Source organism: Oryza brachyantha, chromosome 7, assembly GCF_000231095.2.
Source record: "Oryza brachyantha chromosome 7, ObraRS2, whole genome shotgun sequence".
NCBI classification, from domain to species: Eukaryota; Viridiplantae; Streptophyta; class Magnoliopsida; order Poales; family Poaceae; genus Oryza; species Oryza brachyantha.
This window is the reverse complement of record NC_023169.2, coordinates 10,801,440-10,821,637: the sequence shown is the minus strand read 5'-3', so window position 1 is coordinate 10,821,637 and position 20,198 is coordinate 10,801,440. Positions and strand designations below refer to the sequence as shown.

The following is a 20,198-nucleotide window of genomic DNA, read 5'->3' as shown; positions in this document are numbered from 1 at the left end:
ATCCCCCTACGCTGCTCCCCTCCGTTAGTTTTGCGTGTCAATGCCTGCCTCCCCATGCGCTCCGCATCCACCCCTTCGTGTTGCTCCCTTCCGCACTGCCTCGCCAACTGCACTGATGGTACCATAAGACACCATCTAATATCATCTAAGAATAAATCAGTTAGTATGATGTGATACTTGATATGATGATTGATAATATTACCAGGTATCACTCAAGTAATAAGTAATACTAATAGCTCTTTCATAATTTCTCCCATCCATGTACGTTATCCCGGGATGTGGTTAGTCATGTTATAAAAAAGATACAGCTACAAAATCCGAATACGAGAGAAAAAAAAAAGAATTCGATTACGTGACGGTAGTACCAACGCAGTGGCAAGGATTACGCGGCCGTTTCACGGAAGCAAAGGGAGCATACCAACTGCGGCTGTTGACCGATCCTGGGTTGCTAACTTGCTATCGGACCAGCTCCTGGCACGGTACTGCATTTATCCCCTCTTTTTTAGATAAAGCACTATATTTAGGTTGGTGTAATTTGGCTGTAGCACTTGTCATGTCAAGCGGCCTGCAGCGTAGCCGTACTTGAGATCCTGCAACGCTTGTCGGACGTAGCCATCGCCTTGGTTGGAGTGCTTCAAGCAGATGAGCCGTTGCGCGACCTGGTATGCCATCTGGAGCGACCGGTACTGCTCGCAGTTGGCATCCATCCTCACCATTTCCTGCGCCGGATCAGTAAAAAGGTTAACTCGATGACGTTATCAGCGCGCACTTGTACAAGAAACCAAACCCCTCAGGCAGATTGAGCAAGTGCTGGAAGTAAAAAAGAAAACCTCCAGACCCTCGACAGGAAAATGGGTACTCAATTTCAGTCGCTCCACGTAACGTAAGCATCCTCTAAAATGTAGGGGGCTTTTATAAATTCGTCACTGTTTTGTTTTTTCTAAATTACAAGATATCACTCGAATAATAGTTTTAGTGGTATTTTTATAATTTTCTAATGATATTTTTACAGTAAAGTTTTAAACTAGTGGTAAATTTACCATTATCCCTAGAGGTAATGTAAACAGTTACGCACTGTGCTAGCGACTTCAGCTAATCAGTACCACGATGATTTACCTGTTCTGTGATCCGTGAAGTGATGCTTGTTGCACTGTCGATCACTGAAGTAGGGAGGCCAGCCACCTTTGCCAGCAAAAGACCATAATGCGGTACTCTTCGGGCACCATCCTTCAACCGGAACTGATGTAGGGATGGTATGGTCCATGATGTTGACATGGATTAATTAGATTCATGTCAATATATATATATATATATATATATATATTATATTTTAAAAATATATCAATACTATTTACCTATTTAGAGTCATATCATTATAACTTTATCCTTATTAGATATATGCCACTTTACCCTTCCAATGCATTTTCTAAAAATTTTGGACCAATTTATCACATCTTTCCCACGGGCCAGGCGGAGGACCAACTTTAGCGCCTGATTCCGGGAGCCACCACGGTGGAGAACGGCTACTACTACTTCGCTGCTCCACGTGTGAACCATCGCTCTACAGCACCACCGGTATAAACTACTGCCTCTACTAGTTTTCTTCCTGGATGTGCTAAGATCTAATTAGCAGACCCCGATGGTGGTGACAACGTTAAACGAACAGAGCCACCCCGACGGCGATGTGGCTGCCTGCCCCCTCTGGCGGTCTGGAAATTGGAAAAGTCCGAATTCAACACGGCGAAGGAGATGTCAAAATGTTTTTTACTGGCGCTTCGTCACTCGTATAGCACTATAGCTTGTACTACCTCCGTTACCTCTGTTTTATATTGTAAGATTTTTCAGTATTATCTAAATTTATTAATTGATGAATGTATATAATTTATATATGTCTAGATTTATTAGCATTCATATGAATTTAGGAAGACTAAAAAGTCTTACATTGTAAAACGGAGGAAGTATATTTTACCCGGCCTTAGATTGATCGATCTGGGTCCTTCTATCCAAAACTTATGGATTTTTTTCTCACCCGTGTTTTTCTGTTTCATCTGACCAAAGGAATTTACGAGATGGACCGCAGAAGATTATTTTCAGCAGCAAGATAGCAACCGGATCGAGGCCATCTCTCGTCACGGCTGGATCTGCATATGTGGTTGCTGTGTACAGCAACTCCCTAAACTGGCCAGTTGCCAAAGAGAGTATGGAGATCGGCAGGGAGGAAGGAGAGCTCAAGGTCAAGGAGGGGGTGAACTCGGGGAGCTTGGAGATCTATCTTCAGGAGGAAGAAGATGAACAAAAGAGAGGAGGATGAAGGAAAAAGACGAGGATAATTTAGTCTATAAATTTAAAAAATGTTTTGAACAGGGAAGCAGTGGCATAAATCAAATAATGGTTAAATTATAATGACATGACTCCAAATAGATGAATAGTAGTGATATATTTTAAAACCGTAAAACTTAGTGGTGTGAACCTAATTAAGCAAGCAAGGCTCAATGAATTGGCTCATACCTTGAAATCAAGACGGTCATTTCTCAAGTCAACTTCAAGATGGAGGATCTTCACGTTTGGATAAAGGGTTGCAAGCTCTGACAAGCTCTCCATGTGTGTGGCAAACACCGTGTAGCTGCATGGGTGAAAGACGCGATAGTGATACTACTAAGATAGAAGGATTTCCTGAACAAGGATGCTCTCGTCTTAAAAAAGGCTATATCAGTAACTAATAAATCGCACATTGTAGCTGACAACATTTACCAAACATGACCAACTGCATCTAGCATGAAAGAACCCCGAGGCATTATGATGAACTAACTGCTAACATTTAATTATTAGGTCATAAGGTAAATATGGGATCTGAAACTTGATCGTATATAGCACACTAGCACGGTCTTAAGGTGAGCATAATATGGTTAGTAAATGTTGTTGCACTAACCACTATAAAATAGTTGATTCAAGATGAGAACCAACTGAGAACATCGTATGATTGTATAAAATGCCAAGCAAGGCATTAATAGGCTATAAAAATGATGGATCGGGGAACTTAATAGCAGAGGCCTAAACTTATATTCATAAAAGCATGCAATTTCAAAACTATTGCAAGAAAACATCTGTTAAAGAATGCATGTAGATTTAATTCTGGTTTATCTGTTTTGCGCTTATCCATTTCATCATCTACTAAGAATTTAGGTATGACAACCTACACAAAACCATCATCTCTCTCTCTCTCTCTCTCTCTCTCTCTCTCTATTGCCCAAAGCAGCTAAAGGGCGCACAAGTTATTTATTTTGTCTTACAAAATTCAAGTTAGGACTTATCAGGACTGTGATAAGTCAAAACATGCTTTTATTTAAAGCAAGGCACAAAGTTTTGTCCTACAGACTCCATGTTAGGACTTATCAGGACTCGAAGTTAGGGCTTACCAGGACTTGATAATTCAAAATATGCTGCATGAATATTTCCAAGGGGTGAACCTTACACGTAGCACACCACTTATATTTTTATCCTTGCTTCATGTAAAAGGGTTAACTCAATGTTAGTATGATTGGACGGAGAAAGACTTATAAGTTGGTTCCCCCTTGCTAAACTAGTAATGTGGTACTAAACATACGTACACAGCTATCACGAGCCATCCAAATTGGACCAGAATGCTACAGAAAAGGATTGAATGGAGTACTTAAGATGTTAATAATTCTTACGCTTTAGAAGATAATAGATATTCACAGCAGCTCCATGCAATCGCCAACCCATCAGAGGAAGACGTGGCTCTTCCAAGCTCATCCACAACAATCAGGCTCCTGTAATGTACACAGATGTGCTCATTATCATTAAAAGGAAACAGGAGAAACATCAAATGTAACTCAATCTATGCATCATGGTAGAACCGTAGTACTTCGAAGAAATATTTTGCATAATGAAAGCAGTCTCTTTCATTTCTGTCATGAACTGCAAAGAGAAATTAAGTTTATTAGCAACTTTGAAAAAAATTATACATCAACTGGCTTCATACTAATTACTAATACTCCACAAAAGATGGACCGCTGATGAAATATTTGACTTAAACGAAGAAACATTATATGTGAAATCATGCATTGCTTTATCAAGTGTCCATGAAAATACAACTTGAAGGAAAGACTTTAAATGACACTAGGAACAAATTCAAAAGTCAAGATTAACCATCATAAATTACAAAAAAAAAGTATAGTATGGGTTCTCATGATCCTAATTCCTGTGGAGTGTCATCCATAAGTATGACAAACAGGTACCAATCTGAAGAGTTAAGATACTCCAGATTTTATACTATTTTAAGAAAATACACCAAGGAATCGAAAAACACCAACTGCTGGACATACAATGCAGATGACCGTCTATACTTCAAGGAAAAGGAAACATCTTAAATTTGTTACATTTTTTTTCTCAAATACGCAAGAGAAATTTGTTATGTTTGAGGACTAGCTGTAACGTGCATCAGGAGATTTAAGATAGCAAATAATAATTATTGTGGGAGGAAACAAGCCTAAAGAATGTTAAACAATCATCAAGGGATAATTGTTACTTGAAGACTACCAACAGTAACAGTTCAATATTGTTTATATAATCATTTTTTTTCAGGTCCTTCTGGAAGAATTCTGTAGGTTAAATAACAAGATGACATAGGTACAAACCATATTGAAAAGATGAATTTGCATACCGTGCTTGAGTTATTTTCAACATTGTCCCCAGTGCCAATCCGTGTGAATATGCGATCAACCACTCTTAGTGATGCAAATTGAGCTGGAACATAGCAGCCAATTTGTGCAAGTATGACTATTAGACAAATCTGTTGAAGATATGTGCTTTTTCCGCTCCTGCAACAGCAGATAATGCACAGAGTAGATGAGTTTCTAGATAAGTAGCCTGCTAAAGACATTTGGATACAATGTTTATGGACGCACATGTTTGGTCCCATGACAAGAACCATATTAGATGCTTCAGACAGAAAGAGATTGTTAGGCTGCATGACATAAACAGTATTAATATCATTGCATTTAAAAAACGAATAATGATGAAAAAGTCATGAAGAATGGAATACATACTGAGAAATAGATAACAAATGAAGAACTTACAACAAAATTATTATGCAAGCTCTCAAGAATAGGATGCCGGCCAGCATTAATTGCCATTGGACCATCATCTGATTAATTGAAAACAACTGGCAGATTAGGAATCCAAATCAACACTTATAAAAATAATAATAAAATCCTTAATGAACTCAATTGCTAGTGTTGAATTAAATTGCCCACCTGTGAATTCAGGTCTCGTGTAACGATCAATGGGCTTTGTAGATATTGTAAACGCAAAAGAATTTACAAGCATGTCCAATAGGCATAATACTTCAGCTAGCAACGTTAATATACCAATGTCTTCTCTGATCTCATTAATTAGCCCTGAAACAACAGCATAGATTTAAGTGACTTGCACAATAGATGAAATTTAAAATGCCACACAAAAACGAGTTACACTGCCCACAAGTTTCCAGAGTCTTGTCCAACATTAGGACAACATATTTGCATGCAAATTTGGAGTGATAAATCCAAACAATTGCCTTCAAGTTTGATGGTTCAATTAGTCAAGTGTATCGACAGCCAAAGTCCAGCCAATTTAGCCATATTGACAGTCAAAACAGGTCCAGAAAGCAAAAAAATGGATGGCTAGAGAAAGTAAAAGCAGGAAACCTATAGTTATGAGTTAAGAAGAATGATGATGTTCTGTTGTACAACAACTAACTTCTGCTACCTACGTGGAGGATGCCAACAAATATAGAATTTGATATCTCAGTGCAACAGATATATTATGCATGCATGTATTGCATGTTAACTCTTACTTTATCGTTAGAAAGTTATAATAACAGGTATTAGTTAACCGGGTCAGAGCTTAACCCGAATCAATATCAACAAATAAAGTAGCAAAACTCTAATGAAAAAAAATGCTCAACCTTCCAAACAAAGTTCTGTGCGTAAGAAGCACTCAGCAGCAGCAGACTTATTCCTGACATTTAGCTGCAATTGGGTAGAAAGCACATGGTAATAAATGACTGTATGAAGAAATAAACTCTCCAGCAGTATATCGTATTTGTCAATACTAATCAATAAAATAAAATAAAAGCTTATTTCATGTGTAGCTGTGATGAAATTATACCTTACACTTAAAAATAATAATGTTCAGAGATATGTTTAGACAATGTACCTTTTGAATATTTTGGAAATTAGTCATACAAACATTTAACAGTGTCCCAATGCTTATGCAAAAGAATAGTTCGCTCAGTTCTCTCCAACTAAATGGAAATGGGAGCTATCGGTGCATGAGGAAGATTCTTTTGTGGTGCCATTCCCTTCAAAAATTGAGTTGCAACAGGCCATTGCGTTTAGAGGTGATGATGTGAAGGAGAAAGGGGTTGCCACGGGGGTGTGGTTACAATTTGAAGAATGGTTTGAGAAAGAAGTTTATCTTTCGCCAAAATTATGGGTGAAGGTGTTTGGGCCGAGGAAGAAGTTGAGGGAATACCCCACCTTATAGGCGGTGGGATCTTTGTTGGGAGATATTCCAACGGTGGATATGATGGCCACAAGAAAGGGTGACTTTGGAAGAATTTTAGTGGCTGTTTTGAATCCTAGATCAATCCCGAAGAGTCTAGATGTGGTGATTGGGGATCACTATTTTCAGTTGAAATTTGATATTGAGAAGAGGGTTTTTTATGACAATGGAGATGAGGTGGATATAGATATTGGAGAGGGAGGAGAAGATGATGAACAGGAAGAGGAGGGACGTAATGACAGGAATGCAAAAAGAGCAAAAATTGATGACATGGCAATAGATGGAGTAGATGAGGAGGAGAATGAGAAGGATAGTGCAAGGCTGAATGAAAGTGCAGGACATAATGGAGGCCAAGAGGAGTATTTGCTTGGAAAGGCCTCGGAAATTTTGGATACAGCACTTTGTTGGGCAGTATGGCTTTGTAGAAATGATGCGGTCTTCAATGGATCCAAGACAACTCCTTACAAGTAATCTTCCAAGGAACATACTGGACACGTCAATGGCCGTTGTTGCTTAAAGAAGATAGTTTCACTGTTTCAAAGTGAAGGAGGGGTGCAAGAGTGTTGGGAGTTCTTCTCAACTTCTAGGTGGAATTTCAGATCAAAAGTTGAGGGCTAGTATCTTGTTTTGCTAGTTTCTTGATAGTTAGTCTTCTTTTGGATATTATGGAGTCCAAATGCTCATGTTAAGTGTGTTTCCTTGTGTAAGATATTAGTCTAAGTACTTTGTATTTTGTGGGCTGTGTACATCCTTGTTGAATGTAGAGGCCAGGTTTTAATCCATTATATAAAAAAGTTACACTTAAACAAGATGAACCTTTCTTTGAGGGAAAACAAAAGAACACAAAATGATTAACTATTGGCTAACACATATTCCACTTGAAAATTGCATCTTAGAAAAAAGAATTGCTTGGCTAAATTTGCAATTTGGCAGTTAGTATCAAATTACTAAAAATGAACAAGGATGATAACACAATGGATATAAAGTTACCGAAGCAAGCTCCAGGCTTGAGCAGTGGACATTCTTCCCATGTCTAACCACCTAAGTTGCTTACAGATTCACAAATATTCAGTTAGCAACAGACAGGTATGCTAATAGGCTGGTTTAAAAGGGATATCCAGATACCTGTATAAATTTATTAGGGAGCCTTTCAGTAATGTCCTTCTGGGGTATAATAAAGTAAAATCCTAGTCTGTTGTTATATGGTATCTTCAAATTTGGAAGCTTAAAATCCTCCCTGTACTTGTTGGCGAGGTTATGTATGGCTGAAAAATGTATTACGTTAAAGCTGTGTCAAGTAAAATTAAAAATTAAAGATGAAAAGATAGACACCTTCACTGGTATCACAGAAAGATCTACGAGCAACATCAAGCAGCCCATCAATACCAGCCTTAATAGCAAAACATTGTTGAGTGCAGGATACAAAAGGAGCCCTTGAATGAACAACATCTTCATCAATGATATCCCCAATTCTAGGATCATAAGAGAAAACATACAACCAAAACAAAAGGTGAATGATTAACTAAAATGTAGAGGGACATACTTTTTATTTAAAATATAGATGAACATAATTATAGTCAGATAATGCTAATATACCTGCAGTATTTACTACTACCTCCGTTTCATATTGTAAGTCGTTTTAGCTTTGCCTAAATTCATTGATGGATGAATGTATATACTTCATATATGTTTCTAGATTCATTAGCATCTATATGAATCTAAGCAATGCTAGAAAGACTTACATTGTGAAACGGAGGGAGTAAGAATTAAACACAAATATACAAACGAAAGCAAGACCAATATGTCAATCCAAAGCCATATGCAAGAACCTGAAGTCTACATGCTGTCTTCAGTCTCAATTTAATTTTTCCTTTGATACGGTAGGGAATATGTCAGAAAACAATACCTCTTTCTCATGCTTGCGTACTTTGGGTTTTCACATATAGTCTGATAAATGTTGCGAAGAAGAAAACTCTTTGTCCCCTTCAGAACCTGTGTGATGAGAGCTACACATCACATGCTTGAAAAGGTAGATTGATATGTTTCTCGGAGACATTTATCCTTAGATGAACAAAATAACACACGTCTTTAAAAAAACAAAATGAAAAATAATAGGAATAATTAAGATTAAAAATAAACTGCAAAATGGAATACTAGGACGAACACATATCATACCTTGGAGAGGAATGGTATGGCATCTAGAGCTGTTTTTAGAACAATAATGTCAGAAATCAGCATTTGGCTCTTTCTACCATTAGCAGGCTTCAGTACTTCATTAGTAACCTTTTTGGGCTTGAAGCAGAAGTGACAAAGAACCTTATCTGAGGCATAATAATAGTATGGAAGTTGTTAACAGTAGAAACCATACTATCTGCAGTGTTGCACAGCGAGAAGAGGATATAGAATTTTAGAAAAGGAGATAAGTTCACCTGATTCTTTAGGAAACTTGCGAAGACCTTGTGTCAAGCCAAAGAATAATTCCTCATTACTCATTAGCTCATCCTAAAATTTAAAATGTAAAATTAATGAAACATGCATTTATTGGATATATTACTGATGATTTGCAATGATAATATTAGTAACTAAATATACTTGTTATATCCCAGATTCCAGATGACTTTTACTCCTGCAGAGGAGCATTGCATATCAGTCTGCGTTCTTTCCCCAAATAACTAACCCCGATTCCCTCGTTTTTTACATACGCGCTTACCGAACTATTAAACGGTGTATATTTTGCGAAAATTTTATATAGGAAAGTTCATTTCAAAAATCATATCAATCCACTTTTTAAGTTTTTTATAGATAATAATTAATTAATCGTGTACTAATATATTGCTACGTTTTTCATGCCGGTAACCTAACCTCCCAAAGAATGTGGCCTCAATATTAAAAGAAGTACTACTTCGCCATCTCATGAAAATTCTTTCACAATGGCTGTGGTGTACTTCTCCATTTGTTTACAGGCAACTGCTCCAACAGGAAACAAACTACAATTGGTACAAACTTCCAAGTTACATTTTAAGGCTCTATGCACTAAGATTCCAGATGCACAGGGCATGGTTCATACTCCGTGAAGTTAATTCATTTCATATTAGAAGATCCAGAACCTAGCCATAACACACAGCATTCAATGTGTATTCATTTTCGAAATTGTATTTTCTTTAACTAAGCCTGCGTATGGCATATCAAAGTACAACATATGAATCATACAGAGTACCCTTCTTTTTATTCACGAAAACATATGTTTTGCACATACATCAAGTCAGCATTCAAAAATTGAGCATCCATTATTTTGAATGTTTAGGCTGGATCCATGAATATCATATTCTATATATTTTCCTCAAAAAGTAGTTTCATTGCATTATTACTCTTTTTAGGGGGAAGGGGGTTACAAAGATACTTCCTCCATCCCAGAATGCATTCATAAGAAATTAGTACTAACCTTTCCTCAAAAGAAAAACAAATATACAACTTACACTCTGTTGCACCGTGCAAAGATTGGAAAAAAATAGATAAAGCTTACACGTCTATCCAGTATGCACAAGAAGAATTGTTACAGATGTTAGCAGTATGATGTAGGGGATAAGCTGATACTCTTTCCCCCGTTCTGCTGTGCTGTATTGACCCCTGAAGGGGCCACTTAGCTGTTTTTAAACGGCCTTTACTTTCTTTTGTCCCTAGGACACCCCCCTGTACATTGTGCATTCCTTAAATGAAATTTGGATGGCCCTTGGCCATCCCGGCAAAAAATAAATAAATAAATAAAAATCTGATAGTGAGTGAGGAAACTGCCGTAAGTATCACATTGAATGAATACTAACTTTGCACAAGTAATAGGATTTTTCAGACTTCAGATATCAGGAAAGCCTAAACACCCAAAATTCCCAAGGTTGTACATTTTTTAGTTTTCCTAGAGAATAACATTGAATTAACTCTACTAAAAAAGCAACCAAAACCTAATTAATTTCAAACTAGTATGACAGGATAAATTTTATAATGTGCAAAATATAGTTTATCCTAACATGCTTTGGAATTTTGAAAAGTTAGGATTACCATATGGTCAATACGATCAAACATATATTTTAATTTATGAACTGATAATAACATAAAGGATAGATCTACTTACCAAACAGTCCAGACGAGTATTGATTGTTTGAATATCTTTTAGCGGTTGCAACAAGTTGGCTCTTAGTAGTCTAGTCCTGAACAAGCAAGTTGAAGAGAATTGCTGGAATGTGCTTCATTTTCCAATATAGACTAAACAAAGTAAAACATATCTCGTAACATGAATTGAAGCTGACATAAAATTTTTATCTCAGGAAAAGATTGTTCAAATGGAAAAAAGATGAAATTTATGGTAACCAATGTAAAAAAATGACGTTAAGTTCAGCTTATCCTGCAGTGCAAATATATGTAAAAGTAGTTTGTGGATGTGAAAGCCATACCCTCCTGTAGTCTTTGTAGTCTTAAACATCTGAAAGAGACTTTTCTTCTTGTTGCCAGATCCCCACAGTTCAGTATGAAGAGGGTCAATAATTTCCAATGTTTGTACACTGGTAGGTGGATACATGAAACAAAGAAGGCAATTCAGATTGTGGTGAAGAAGATTAACCAAATTACATATAATACTGATTAATTTAACTAGATGAATAATCCAAAAGACTACCTAGTTGAGTCAATGTTCATGTGGTCAAATGAGCCATTGAATGTAACCTGAAATGATATACATACATATGTAAGCCATAACAAATAGTTAGAGAAACCCACATTTTAAAAGTTTATTACAAATAATAATAATAAAAGTTACAGAATATGAAAGTATGGAATATAAATGGATGAATGTCATATGAAGGTTTCAGGATTGTTTACATGTAGGAAATCCTAATTCTTTTGCTTCTAACAATCAGAACAAAATGCTCAGGTGATATTGGACATATTGAAGAAAAATATTAAACCCTGCATGAGCTATCAAAACATTTGAGCACATGCAGCCTGCATAAACCAATACTCAGAAGGTACAGGAATAACCTAATCAGGGAACTACAGCGAAGTGCACAATTGGTTGGCATGAACACTAATGATCTAATCTCACTTGAAAACAACGTTTTTAGAGATAATGTATTTTTTTTTTCAAATCAGCAAAAGCAGCATAGCCCATGGAAATGAAGTCACCGAAACGAGATTTTCAATACATAATTCCGTATTCTTACAAGTGAAAAGTAGGCTTAACAGCAATTTATATGAAATAAAACTCCCAAAAACTTACTGATAATGAGTGATTAGTGATAATTACACCTTTTTCTGATTCTATCCTGTAAGAAGAAACAAAGTAAATTGACACGGAATCATCAATCATGTGATACTTAAAAACACTATTAACATGAGGTTTTATCCCCTGCTACATTTAAGGTTTTATCCTCATTTCCATTCCAATGCAAGGAATGAAATACTTATATATAACTATGATAAAAGCTAACATGAGAGATATATTTTGATGATCCAAGATAAGCTTTAAAAGATCGAGCTTGAGAAGCCTTTCTGGAGTTTATAACTTGAACTCAATTTTCATTTGAATGGACCAAATAGCAACAAATATACAGGGGCATTGTATAAAATAACAAATAGTATCACCAAATATGGTGCTTCCGTGTAACTCCTATAAAATGTTACTACATCCGTTTTATATTGTAAGACTTTCTAGTCTTGTCTAGATTCATCCATTGATGAATGTATATATAATTTGTATATATATCTAGATTCATTAGCATTTATATAAATCTAGGCAAGACTAGAAAATCTTACATTGTGAAACGGAGGGAGTAGGAGATGTAACAGAAAAAATACAAAATAACTTAATAAGTAAATTGCATTGAGAGTTGTACTGGATACTGACTAGTAAGTTCACATCCTCCAATTACATTTTGAAAAAAAAAATAGAAAAATAAGTTACAGATTTGGCCAGCCGGTGTGTCCATATTGAAGCAATACACTACGATATTCATGGGAGATACATAATAGAAGCTATTAACTTAATCCTGAAGATGGAAACGTTGCAGCCCAGTGATGTATCAATGTGCTGGGCACACGTACCACTTAATTGTTGCAGAGGCAGCAGCAAGACAAAGATAGTACTGCTTGCAATAAGTATCTAAACCGAGTGCAGATGGATCTCTAGCTGAAAGATTTTTAACCATAACAGCACCCTTAAAAGCAAACAAGAATATGTATGATGTTAAGCGGCAGTTGTACACAAAACAATTAAGCAAATACAAAAGGTTAGAAGGAATACAAAACATTATACCTTTGTGTCATCGAAGCAGCCACGTGCCATTGTTATCTAAAATGTGAACTCTGTTTAGACTAAACGAAAGTGGGTCCTTATTATGAGAAAATACAGAACAAAGTTGCAAATGGAAGCAATCACCTTTTTATTTGCTGGCAAATGTTTACCAACGAGCTCTGAAACTCCAACCATACCGTCTGCTGCTGTTTTGTTTGGGGGCACAATTACAACCATAGGGTCATAGAAATGCAGCAATGTCTTTGTATTGTGATATGAGCAGCTGGTTTCAATATATTGAGAAAGGTGCAGTGAGGCTGATCTCAAATCAAAAGCAGCAACCCCAACCTGCAAAAGTACTAGCTCGATAAATCCTCAAAATTTTTGGGTTCACATCAACTGATGTGCACAGACAAACCACACATGTTAATATCACAATTGTTTCCAAAACAGGCACTACAAAGTATTCAACATTGCCAAAAAATTTGAGATGCTTCTATAAATAAGATACAAATTACAATAAGAAAACTAAGGGTGACACGGAGGTCAGAGCCTCAGAGGATCTTGTTCATTGATAAATGATAAAAACAAATGTGTACAATTGGAAAAACATTTCACAGGCTATTCATACATAATAAGTTCATGAGTTAAGCTTTTGTTCAAATTTCTCTCTTCTGCACGAAGCACCAAAGCACCGTGATCCAATGCATTTTTCTGTTTGCAATGAACTTGCAACTCCTTAAAGCAAGCCTGGAGGACAGCTAACATAGTATTTAAAATGCCTTCCCACATGTTATTCCTTATTACTCCCTCCGTTCCTAAGACTTTCTACGTTTGCCTATATTCATCATGTATCAATGTATATGTTTTGTATATATATATGTCTAGATTTGTTAGCACACATATAAACCTCCTTGACAAGGGCAGAAAGTCTTATAATATGGAATGGAGGGAATACCTTACACTCTGACGTCTTTGAAATGGCTTTGACCGGTGGTTATCCGGATTCCCAACATATAAGAAATACCAGCCTCAGCGTATGAAGAAAATGTAACGGCCGTCAGCGGGACACTGCAGTAATTGTGCGCACTTCTCCAGCAATTTACCGTACATATCAGAACAACTAGATTTGAACCGCTAGAGCAGCACGATCGAGGATAGCCATGCTCTCATCGGCCTCGAAATGGAGCGCCGATCCTAAAAACCCCAAAAACCTTCAAATCAGGCCACTAATGAAGCCGTAGAACGCGAGCTCCACCAAACGCAAAATCAACCCTGCCGTCCAATCCGGCCAGCTGATCTGCAGGCAGAGACCAGAACCCACCCCCGCGCTGGCGCATACGCAAGCCTACACGATCGAAAGACGATCCGCGGAGCAGACCGAGAAGAAACCAAGCAGATGAAGGACAACAACCGGAAATGGGAACCCTCGGCGCCTTGCGAGAGAAGACTAGGAAGCTAGCGGACGGGCTAGGCGAGCAATCCGACAAGCAAAATGCGTGCGGGGACTACTAGTTGGAGGAGGAGGAGGGTTGAGTTAGTGAGAAGCATCACCTCCTTGGCTCGGTTCTCAATGAGGCCGATCACAAAGCTCGACCGGTCGCCGCCACCGCCGCCTCCATCTCCGGCTCCGGGGGCGCCCGCGCCGTCGCCCACCATCTCCGGCGAGCTCCGCGTTCCGGTGGGAAAAAAAAAATCCGCGTGGAAAGAAAGAAGGCGAGGACGAGGAGGCTTGCGCCAGAAGACGGCGAGCTCCTTCCTTGGTTTTATAACCCCCAGACTTGGGCTCGTGGGCCCATGGCGAAGGCCCGCACAGCGGGGAGTGGCCTGCGGGCCCAGAAAAGGCCTCTTTCGGAAGCCCATCATATATGCTGGCCCATCCTGATCCCCTCCCCTCGCCTTGCCTACTCCCGCCGCCGCCGCCGTCTCCAAGCCACCCCAAGCGGCGGCCGCGGTCAGGCTCCCCTCCCGCAGAGGCAAGCCAAGCTCTTCCTTCTCTCGCCGGCCGCGACACGGCAAAGGCGGCGCCCCCTCCCCCGCTGCCGCTGGTGGTGCTCCCCCCCTTCGTAGGTTTGTTCCCCTCCTGGGGTTCCTCTCTGAAATCTGAAAATGAGTTGCTGTGGTTGCTGAACTATTATAGCGATGTGATCATGTGATTCCCGAAAGGTTGGTGCTAGTATAGATCCTCATGAGGCCACTAAAGCATCAGGGAAGATCAATCAGGACAGACTCCCTCACGTAATTGGAATTGGACTATCAAAATGATCCTCATGAGGCCACTAATGGTGGAAATAATTTTCAACAGTTGGTTCACTTTTGCTGTTGGAGCTGTTAAATCTCATTGATTGGCATTATGCCTGTACCAGAATTTCTTGCCTTTCCATACGTTATACTCCTACACATCAGCTGTCAGTATGCCATTTGGTAGGATGCTAGTCTTGTAGATGATAAAACATATACGTTATACTCCTATATTATTGGATGAACAAAGACACCATAAGGCAGAACCATGGATGTATATCCATTCCTGAACACTGTATCCATCTATCAAATTTCTGCACTCTAAGTTCTGTTGCCCAACCTATGAACAAAGTAGTTCAAGGTTTTCTCTCATCTAGATTTTACATGCTTTATTATATCCTGATTTACACATGGTATGCATTAACTAAAATTATCTCATTATGTCTTCCTTGATGAGATAAAATTCTCTATAATGCATCTTCTGTTATAAAACATATCTTCATATTGAAAATTTGATCCAGTAGATTAAGAACTTCAGTCTGGGACATTTAGATTTTTAGGTCTCCTCTTCATGTGTCACACCATCAGGGCCGGCCCTAAGGGGGCGCTGGAGGTGCGGCCACCCTAGGCCCCCAAATTCTAGGGGGCCCCTACCCCTACTCATGCCGATACATTCTGAAATTTTTGATATTCATCTATCATCTATTAACTAGTTTCATCTTTATGCATTGAGAAGAAACTATTGGATGAAATTGATATTGGTGTCATTATCAATGGCTTCACATCTAAGGCCCTGTTTAGTTCCAAAAAATTTCATTCACCCATCACATCAAATCTTTCAACACATGTATAGATCATTAAATATAGTTTTAAAATAACTAATTGCATAATTTGGAAGAAATTTACGAGACGTACATTTTGAGCCTAATTAGTCCATGATTAGCCATAACTAATACAGTAACTCACATGCACTAATGATAGGTTAATTATGCTTACAAAATCCGTCTCGTGGTTTGCGGATACCCTATGTAATCAGTTTTTTAATTAGTCGCCGAAATAGTCTTCTGACATCTGGTCAAACATCTGATGTGATACCTAATCCAAAAATTTTCGTGAACTTTAAACACACCCTTAAAACGTCAGAAAATTTTTATGAGATAACACGTACCATGTTTTTTATATAAATATTATTTCTAAATGCAATTTAAATATATACAACAATAATTCACACATAAATATATATATATATATACACACACACAAGTATATATATATATATAGCAAAACTAATATGTGCACCTCCATAGAATAAGCTATTCTATGTCCCCCTCCCCTCATAAGGCCCAAAACCTCTCCCACTTCCTTCCAAAGGCCCAAAACCACTTTTCTAGTCTGGTCAAAGCTCTCTCCCGCTGGTCAAATCGGTACATTGACCTTCCTCTACACCTCACTTTTATCAACTCTCGTCTATCTAAAAAGTGCAGTAATACGAAGACAAAAATACAGTAACATGTCTTATAAAATACAGTAACAACGTTAAAATATAGTCATGCCGGATCTTGTTTTTTAAATCATTTTTTTAACCATTGTGTTGAAAACGGTTTTGAAAAATAATATAAAACACATGATGAGATATTGCTCTTTAAAGATTGAAAATACAATCTTTTAACTCTCTCACATGGATTAGTTGTACTGTAGCAACAATATGCAGTCATGATATTACTGTACTTGTATCACGACGTTACTGTAATTGTGCAACACACATGTTACTGCACGTATATCGCGATGTTACTACAATTATATCATGACGTTACTGCAACTGTGCAGTAACAATACACATATTTTATAGCAACATAGCGTTATTACTACTAGAAGACACATTGTTACTGCACTTATAGATATTTCTTAAGATTTTAAACTTTAAACAACTTTATCTCTCACCTCATATATTATTTTTTAAAAACGTTTGTACCACATTGTTAGAAAAAAGTGTTTTAAAAATGTAGATCTCTCATAGATATGTTTACTGTAAATTAGTTGTCGTGTTACTGTATTAGGTGGGCTTAGATAGATATGAGAGGAAGCTCATAAGGGGGTTGACCCATGGGGGAACTCTTTGACCAACCTTTAATTGAGATAGAGATGATTTTTGGCCTTTGAAAAGAGGGGTGGGAGGTGGGATAGGCCTTGGGAGGTCTTAGAAGTGAGGGGGATATAGAATAGCTTATATTAAGGGGGTGTACATATTAGTCTTGCTCTATATATATATATATATATATATTGATTATTATCATACAGTATGATAAGGGCCTCTGGGTTTAGCTTCGCACCGGGCCCTTGAAAAGTTAGGAGCGGCCCTGCACACCATCCTTTGTTGAGACTCTTCCCTATCCAAGGCCCATTCCATATTGTTTCTCTACTATTAGCTCTATTTTTCTAGGTCATTGTTTTCTTCTATGCATCTTTTTTGTATGTATGTTTTGTAATCCTGTGGTTGTCTTGTCTTAAAAGGTGGATAGGATAACACCAAAATTTGAAGCTGTAGAGATTTGTGGAGAACCTGTGTACATTTCTTTGTAATGGGCAGATTCATGTACTCTTCTTAGATGATTAGCTTACAAATTAAATGGCATTGTCTTGTAGTTTTATAATGGATCCCAAAATGAAGCAGCTTCAAGAAGCACTGGTTGACATTGAAACTGATGCAGAGCAACTTCTTCTGGCAAGGCATCAGGTCTTTATGAGTTGCTGACTGGCATTTTTCTTGTTGAAACATTAGGTAGGTCTCAATACTGATAACTTTGTATTTTTCTGTGATAACCAGTTAGTGGAAAATGATAGGATGAGGAATGCTAATAGGGAAGCCCTGACAGCCCTCCGGAAAAGAGCCAAGACAACCAAAACTAGTGTTCCTACCCCTTTTGAAGTCATAATGAAAGAGTTGGAAGGAACTTCTGGCAGGCAGCTGGTAAAGGAGATATGCCCAACATGTGGGGATCATGACCCCAAGGAAGATACATGGCTAATGTTTCCAGGATCAGATATCTTTGCTCGTGTTCCATTTCATGTGGCCCACACTGTTCTAGATAAAGGTATTCTTTTGATCTATTTTCAATACTGTCGAGGAACGTTCAATAGTCATCATGGAAGAAGATCTACCATCCATTTTAAAAGTGCAGCGATGGTCAATAATTTAAGTTCATTCACTTGTGGGTTTCTAGGAGGTCTAACTAGTTTTTTTGTCAAATTACTTCGTTGCTGTATTTTTCAAAAGAAAAACAATAGTACATCTCAAGCAGAACAAGGCGCTTAGGTGCGTGCTCATAATGGCATAACCTTAACATGTAAAACAGCGATGTGGATCCCTATCTGTTTGTAACTCACATTTTCTTCGGACTTTTTTTAATGATAAATGTTAAAATGACTCTGTTACAAGTGGTTGACCAAGTTAGCTCTCCTTTTATGTTCACAAACTTGTGCCATTTTTATTGGTACTTTTTTAGTGAGAAATGCTAAAATGACTCTGTTACAATTGGTTGACCAAGTTAGCTTGCCATTTATGTTCACAAACTTGTGCCATTCCACATCTGTTTGCATTCATGTGCCATGTGGCCCTTGAAATATCCCTCCGCCGTTGATTAACTTCCAACATAATTTTATGTGTCCAGCTCCTTGAGACAGTACTGATGGTTTTGTCTTCGTAATGTGTGCCACAGATCAAGAACGACTAGATTACGACACCAAGAAGCTGCAAAGCTTTGTGAAGGAGAAATCATTTGTGATATCGGAGAAAGGTGCCCTTGCGGACAGGATCAGCCCTGGCATCGTGAAATCCCTCGTCAGTCTTACAGATAAACCCAAGTAGGCACAGATGGATCAGGATCGGCTGGGCTTACAGAAATCCCTCGACAAGATTTGCTTGTGCATCCCCTGAAACTGAAACTGAAACGAAGCATCCGTTGGGCTAACTGGTTGTGCTATCAACTGCGATGCTGTTCCTTGGACCATGTGGTCCAGTTCTTCTGTGCTGTGACATTAGCTAGGCTGTTGTTGATGTGTCGTAGGCACTATGCAGCCTTGATCCTTAATTCCTTATCATTACTCGTGAATTATATGAGTAGGTTAGGATTGCGATAAACCTGGGCACTTTATCATTGAGCGTGTATGACAGTACTTGGCTTCAGACTCCCAATATTAATGGGAAAGCCGGCTTCTGCATGTGCTACTCGTCGATGATCGAAATATTTCAGGTCATACAAAAGTTCTTAGCAGATGATACTCCCTCCGTCCAACTCGAGTTTAACTTTTGATGTTTACGATGTTGAAAATGAGAACTTCATCTAGTTAGTTGAACTGAATTACTTGCACGACGATCCATGACATCCCTAAGTTTGGGTGGTGCAGCTGGAAGAGGCGTGTTGATGCTTGCACTGAACTTCCATAGAATTTTTTTTATTTTTTAAACCTTTTTAATAAATAATTTTATTACTAAGCCTCCGGAGAAAATATTTTCATCGTATAAACCTTTTGGCCACACCACCAATATTGACGTGGTGAAATAGCTTACCACATCATCATTAGTGGTGTGGCAGCATTATCTTGCCACGCCGCTGATCAGGCTACGTGACAACTGTCTTGCCACAGCACCAACATTGGCGTGACCAAAAGACTCAGTTTTTTAAAAAAATTTGCCTGGTGGTTTAGTAATAAAATTACTTGATAAAAATGTTTATTTAATAAAAATTTTTCACTTCCATAGTACTACAAAAGCTCATCTGGATAGAGGGTGTTTATACATTGTTAGCCAACCGATCTCTCGATTTGCAATTTTCGATCAATATAATATTATTTCTAAAGAAAAATGAGAACTAACAGAGCTTTGGATTATACCCTGGAATTATGGTGCTTTTGCTCTTGATATTTCTCTTTTCCACTTTCAAATGAGTTGGTAGAGATCCTTAAAATTGTCTTGAACAAAAAAAAAGGTAATTGTGTACACTAAACAAGGATAAATTGCACCAGCAAAATGAGTAGGTAGAGATCCTGTCCATGGGTTAAAATGCACTAAAAAAAATGAAGTTAGATTAGATGGGTTAGCTAGCAATTATCA

General features: G+C 37.9%; 2 protein-coding genes across 2 annotated transcripts; one reads left to right on the top strand and one right to left on the bottom strand.

The window, feature by feature from the left end:
• Positions 1–208: 208 nt before the first annotated feature.
• Positions 209–14,517, bottom strand: LOC102719603 (DNA mismatch repair protein MSH4). The gene is made up of 24 exons (XM_006658499.3): positions 14,402–14,517; positions 12,992–13,195; positions 12,869–12,904; positions 12,658–12,770; positions 11,834–11,879; positions 11,234–11,280; positions 11,013–11,120; positions 10,694–10,769; positions 8,997–9,069; positions 8,743–8,888; positions 8,474–8,559; positions 7,900–8,039; positions 7,693–7,832; positions 7,558–7,608; positions 5,969–6,032; positions 5,277–5,420; positions 5,100–5,167; positions 4,929–4,987; positions 4,685–4,841; positions 3,887–3,939; positions 3,693–3,791; positions 2,509–2,623; positions 1,117–1,239; positions 209–719 (listed from the first exon to the last, which is right to left on the bottom strand). Exons 1-24 carry the CDS (start codon positions 14,504–14,506, stop codon positions 552–554), a joined length of 2,421 nt encoding a protein of 806 aa, XP_006658562.2. The 5' UTR covers positions 14,507–14,517; the 3' UTR covers positions 209–551.
• Positions 14,518–14,760: 243 nt separating this feature from the next.
• Positions 14,761–19,380, top strand: LOC102711274. Its single transcript, XM_006657642.2, has 4 exons — positions 14,761–14,917; positions 17,732–17,822; positions 17,913–18,180; positions 18,805–19,380. Exons 2-4 carry the CDS (start codon positions 17,739–17,741, stop codon positions 18,951–18,953), a joined length of 501 nt encoding a protein of 166 aa, XP_006657705.1. The 5' UTR covers positions 14,761–14,917; positions 17,732–17,738; the 3' UTR covers positions 18,954–19,380.
• Positions 19,381–20,198: the final 818 nt, after the last annotated feature.

Excerpts from the sequence above, each read along its gene's own strand:
- LOC102719603 (XM_006658499.3), bottom strand. The coding sequence starts at position 14,506 with ATGGTGGGCGACGGCGCGGGCGCCCCCGGAGCCGGAGATGGAGGCGGC. Across the intron at positions 10,770-11,012 it reads ACTACAAAGACTACAGGAGG|GACTAGACTACTAAGAGCCA; the intron begins GTATGGCTTTCA and ends TTGCTTGTTCAG. Across the intron at positions 2,624-3,692 it reads TATCTATTATCTTCTAAAGC|CTACACGGTGTTTGCCACAC; the intron begins GTAAGAATTATT and ends TCACCCATGCAG.
- LOC102711274 (XM_006657642.2), top strand. The coding sequence starts at position 17,739 with ATGGATCCCAAAATGAAGCAGCTTCAAGAAGCACTGGTTGACATTGAA. Across the intron at positions 17,823-17,912 it reads TTCTTCTGGCAAGGCATCAG|TTAGTGGAAAATGATAGGAT; the intron begins GTCTTTATGAGT and ends TGTGATAACCAG. Across the intron at positions 18,181-18,804 it reads CCACACTGTTCTAGATAAAG|ATCAAGAACGACTAGATTAC; the intron begins GTATTCTTTTGA and ends TGTGTGCCACAG.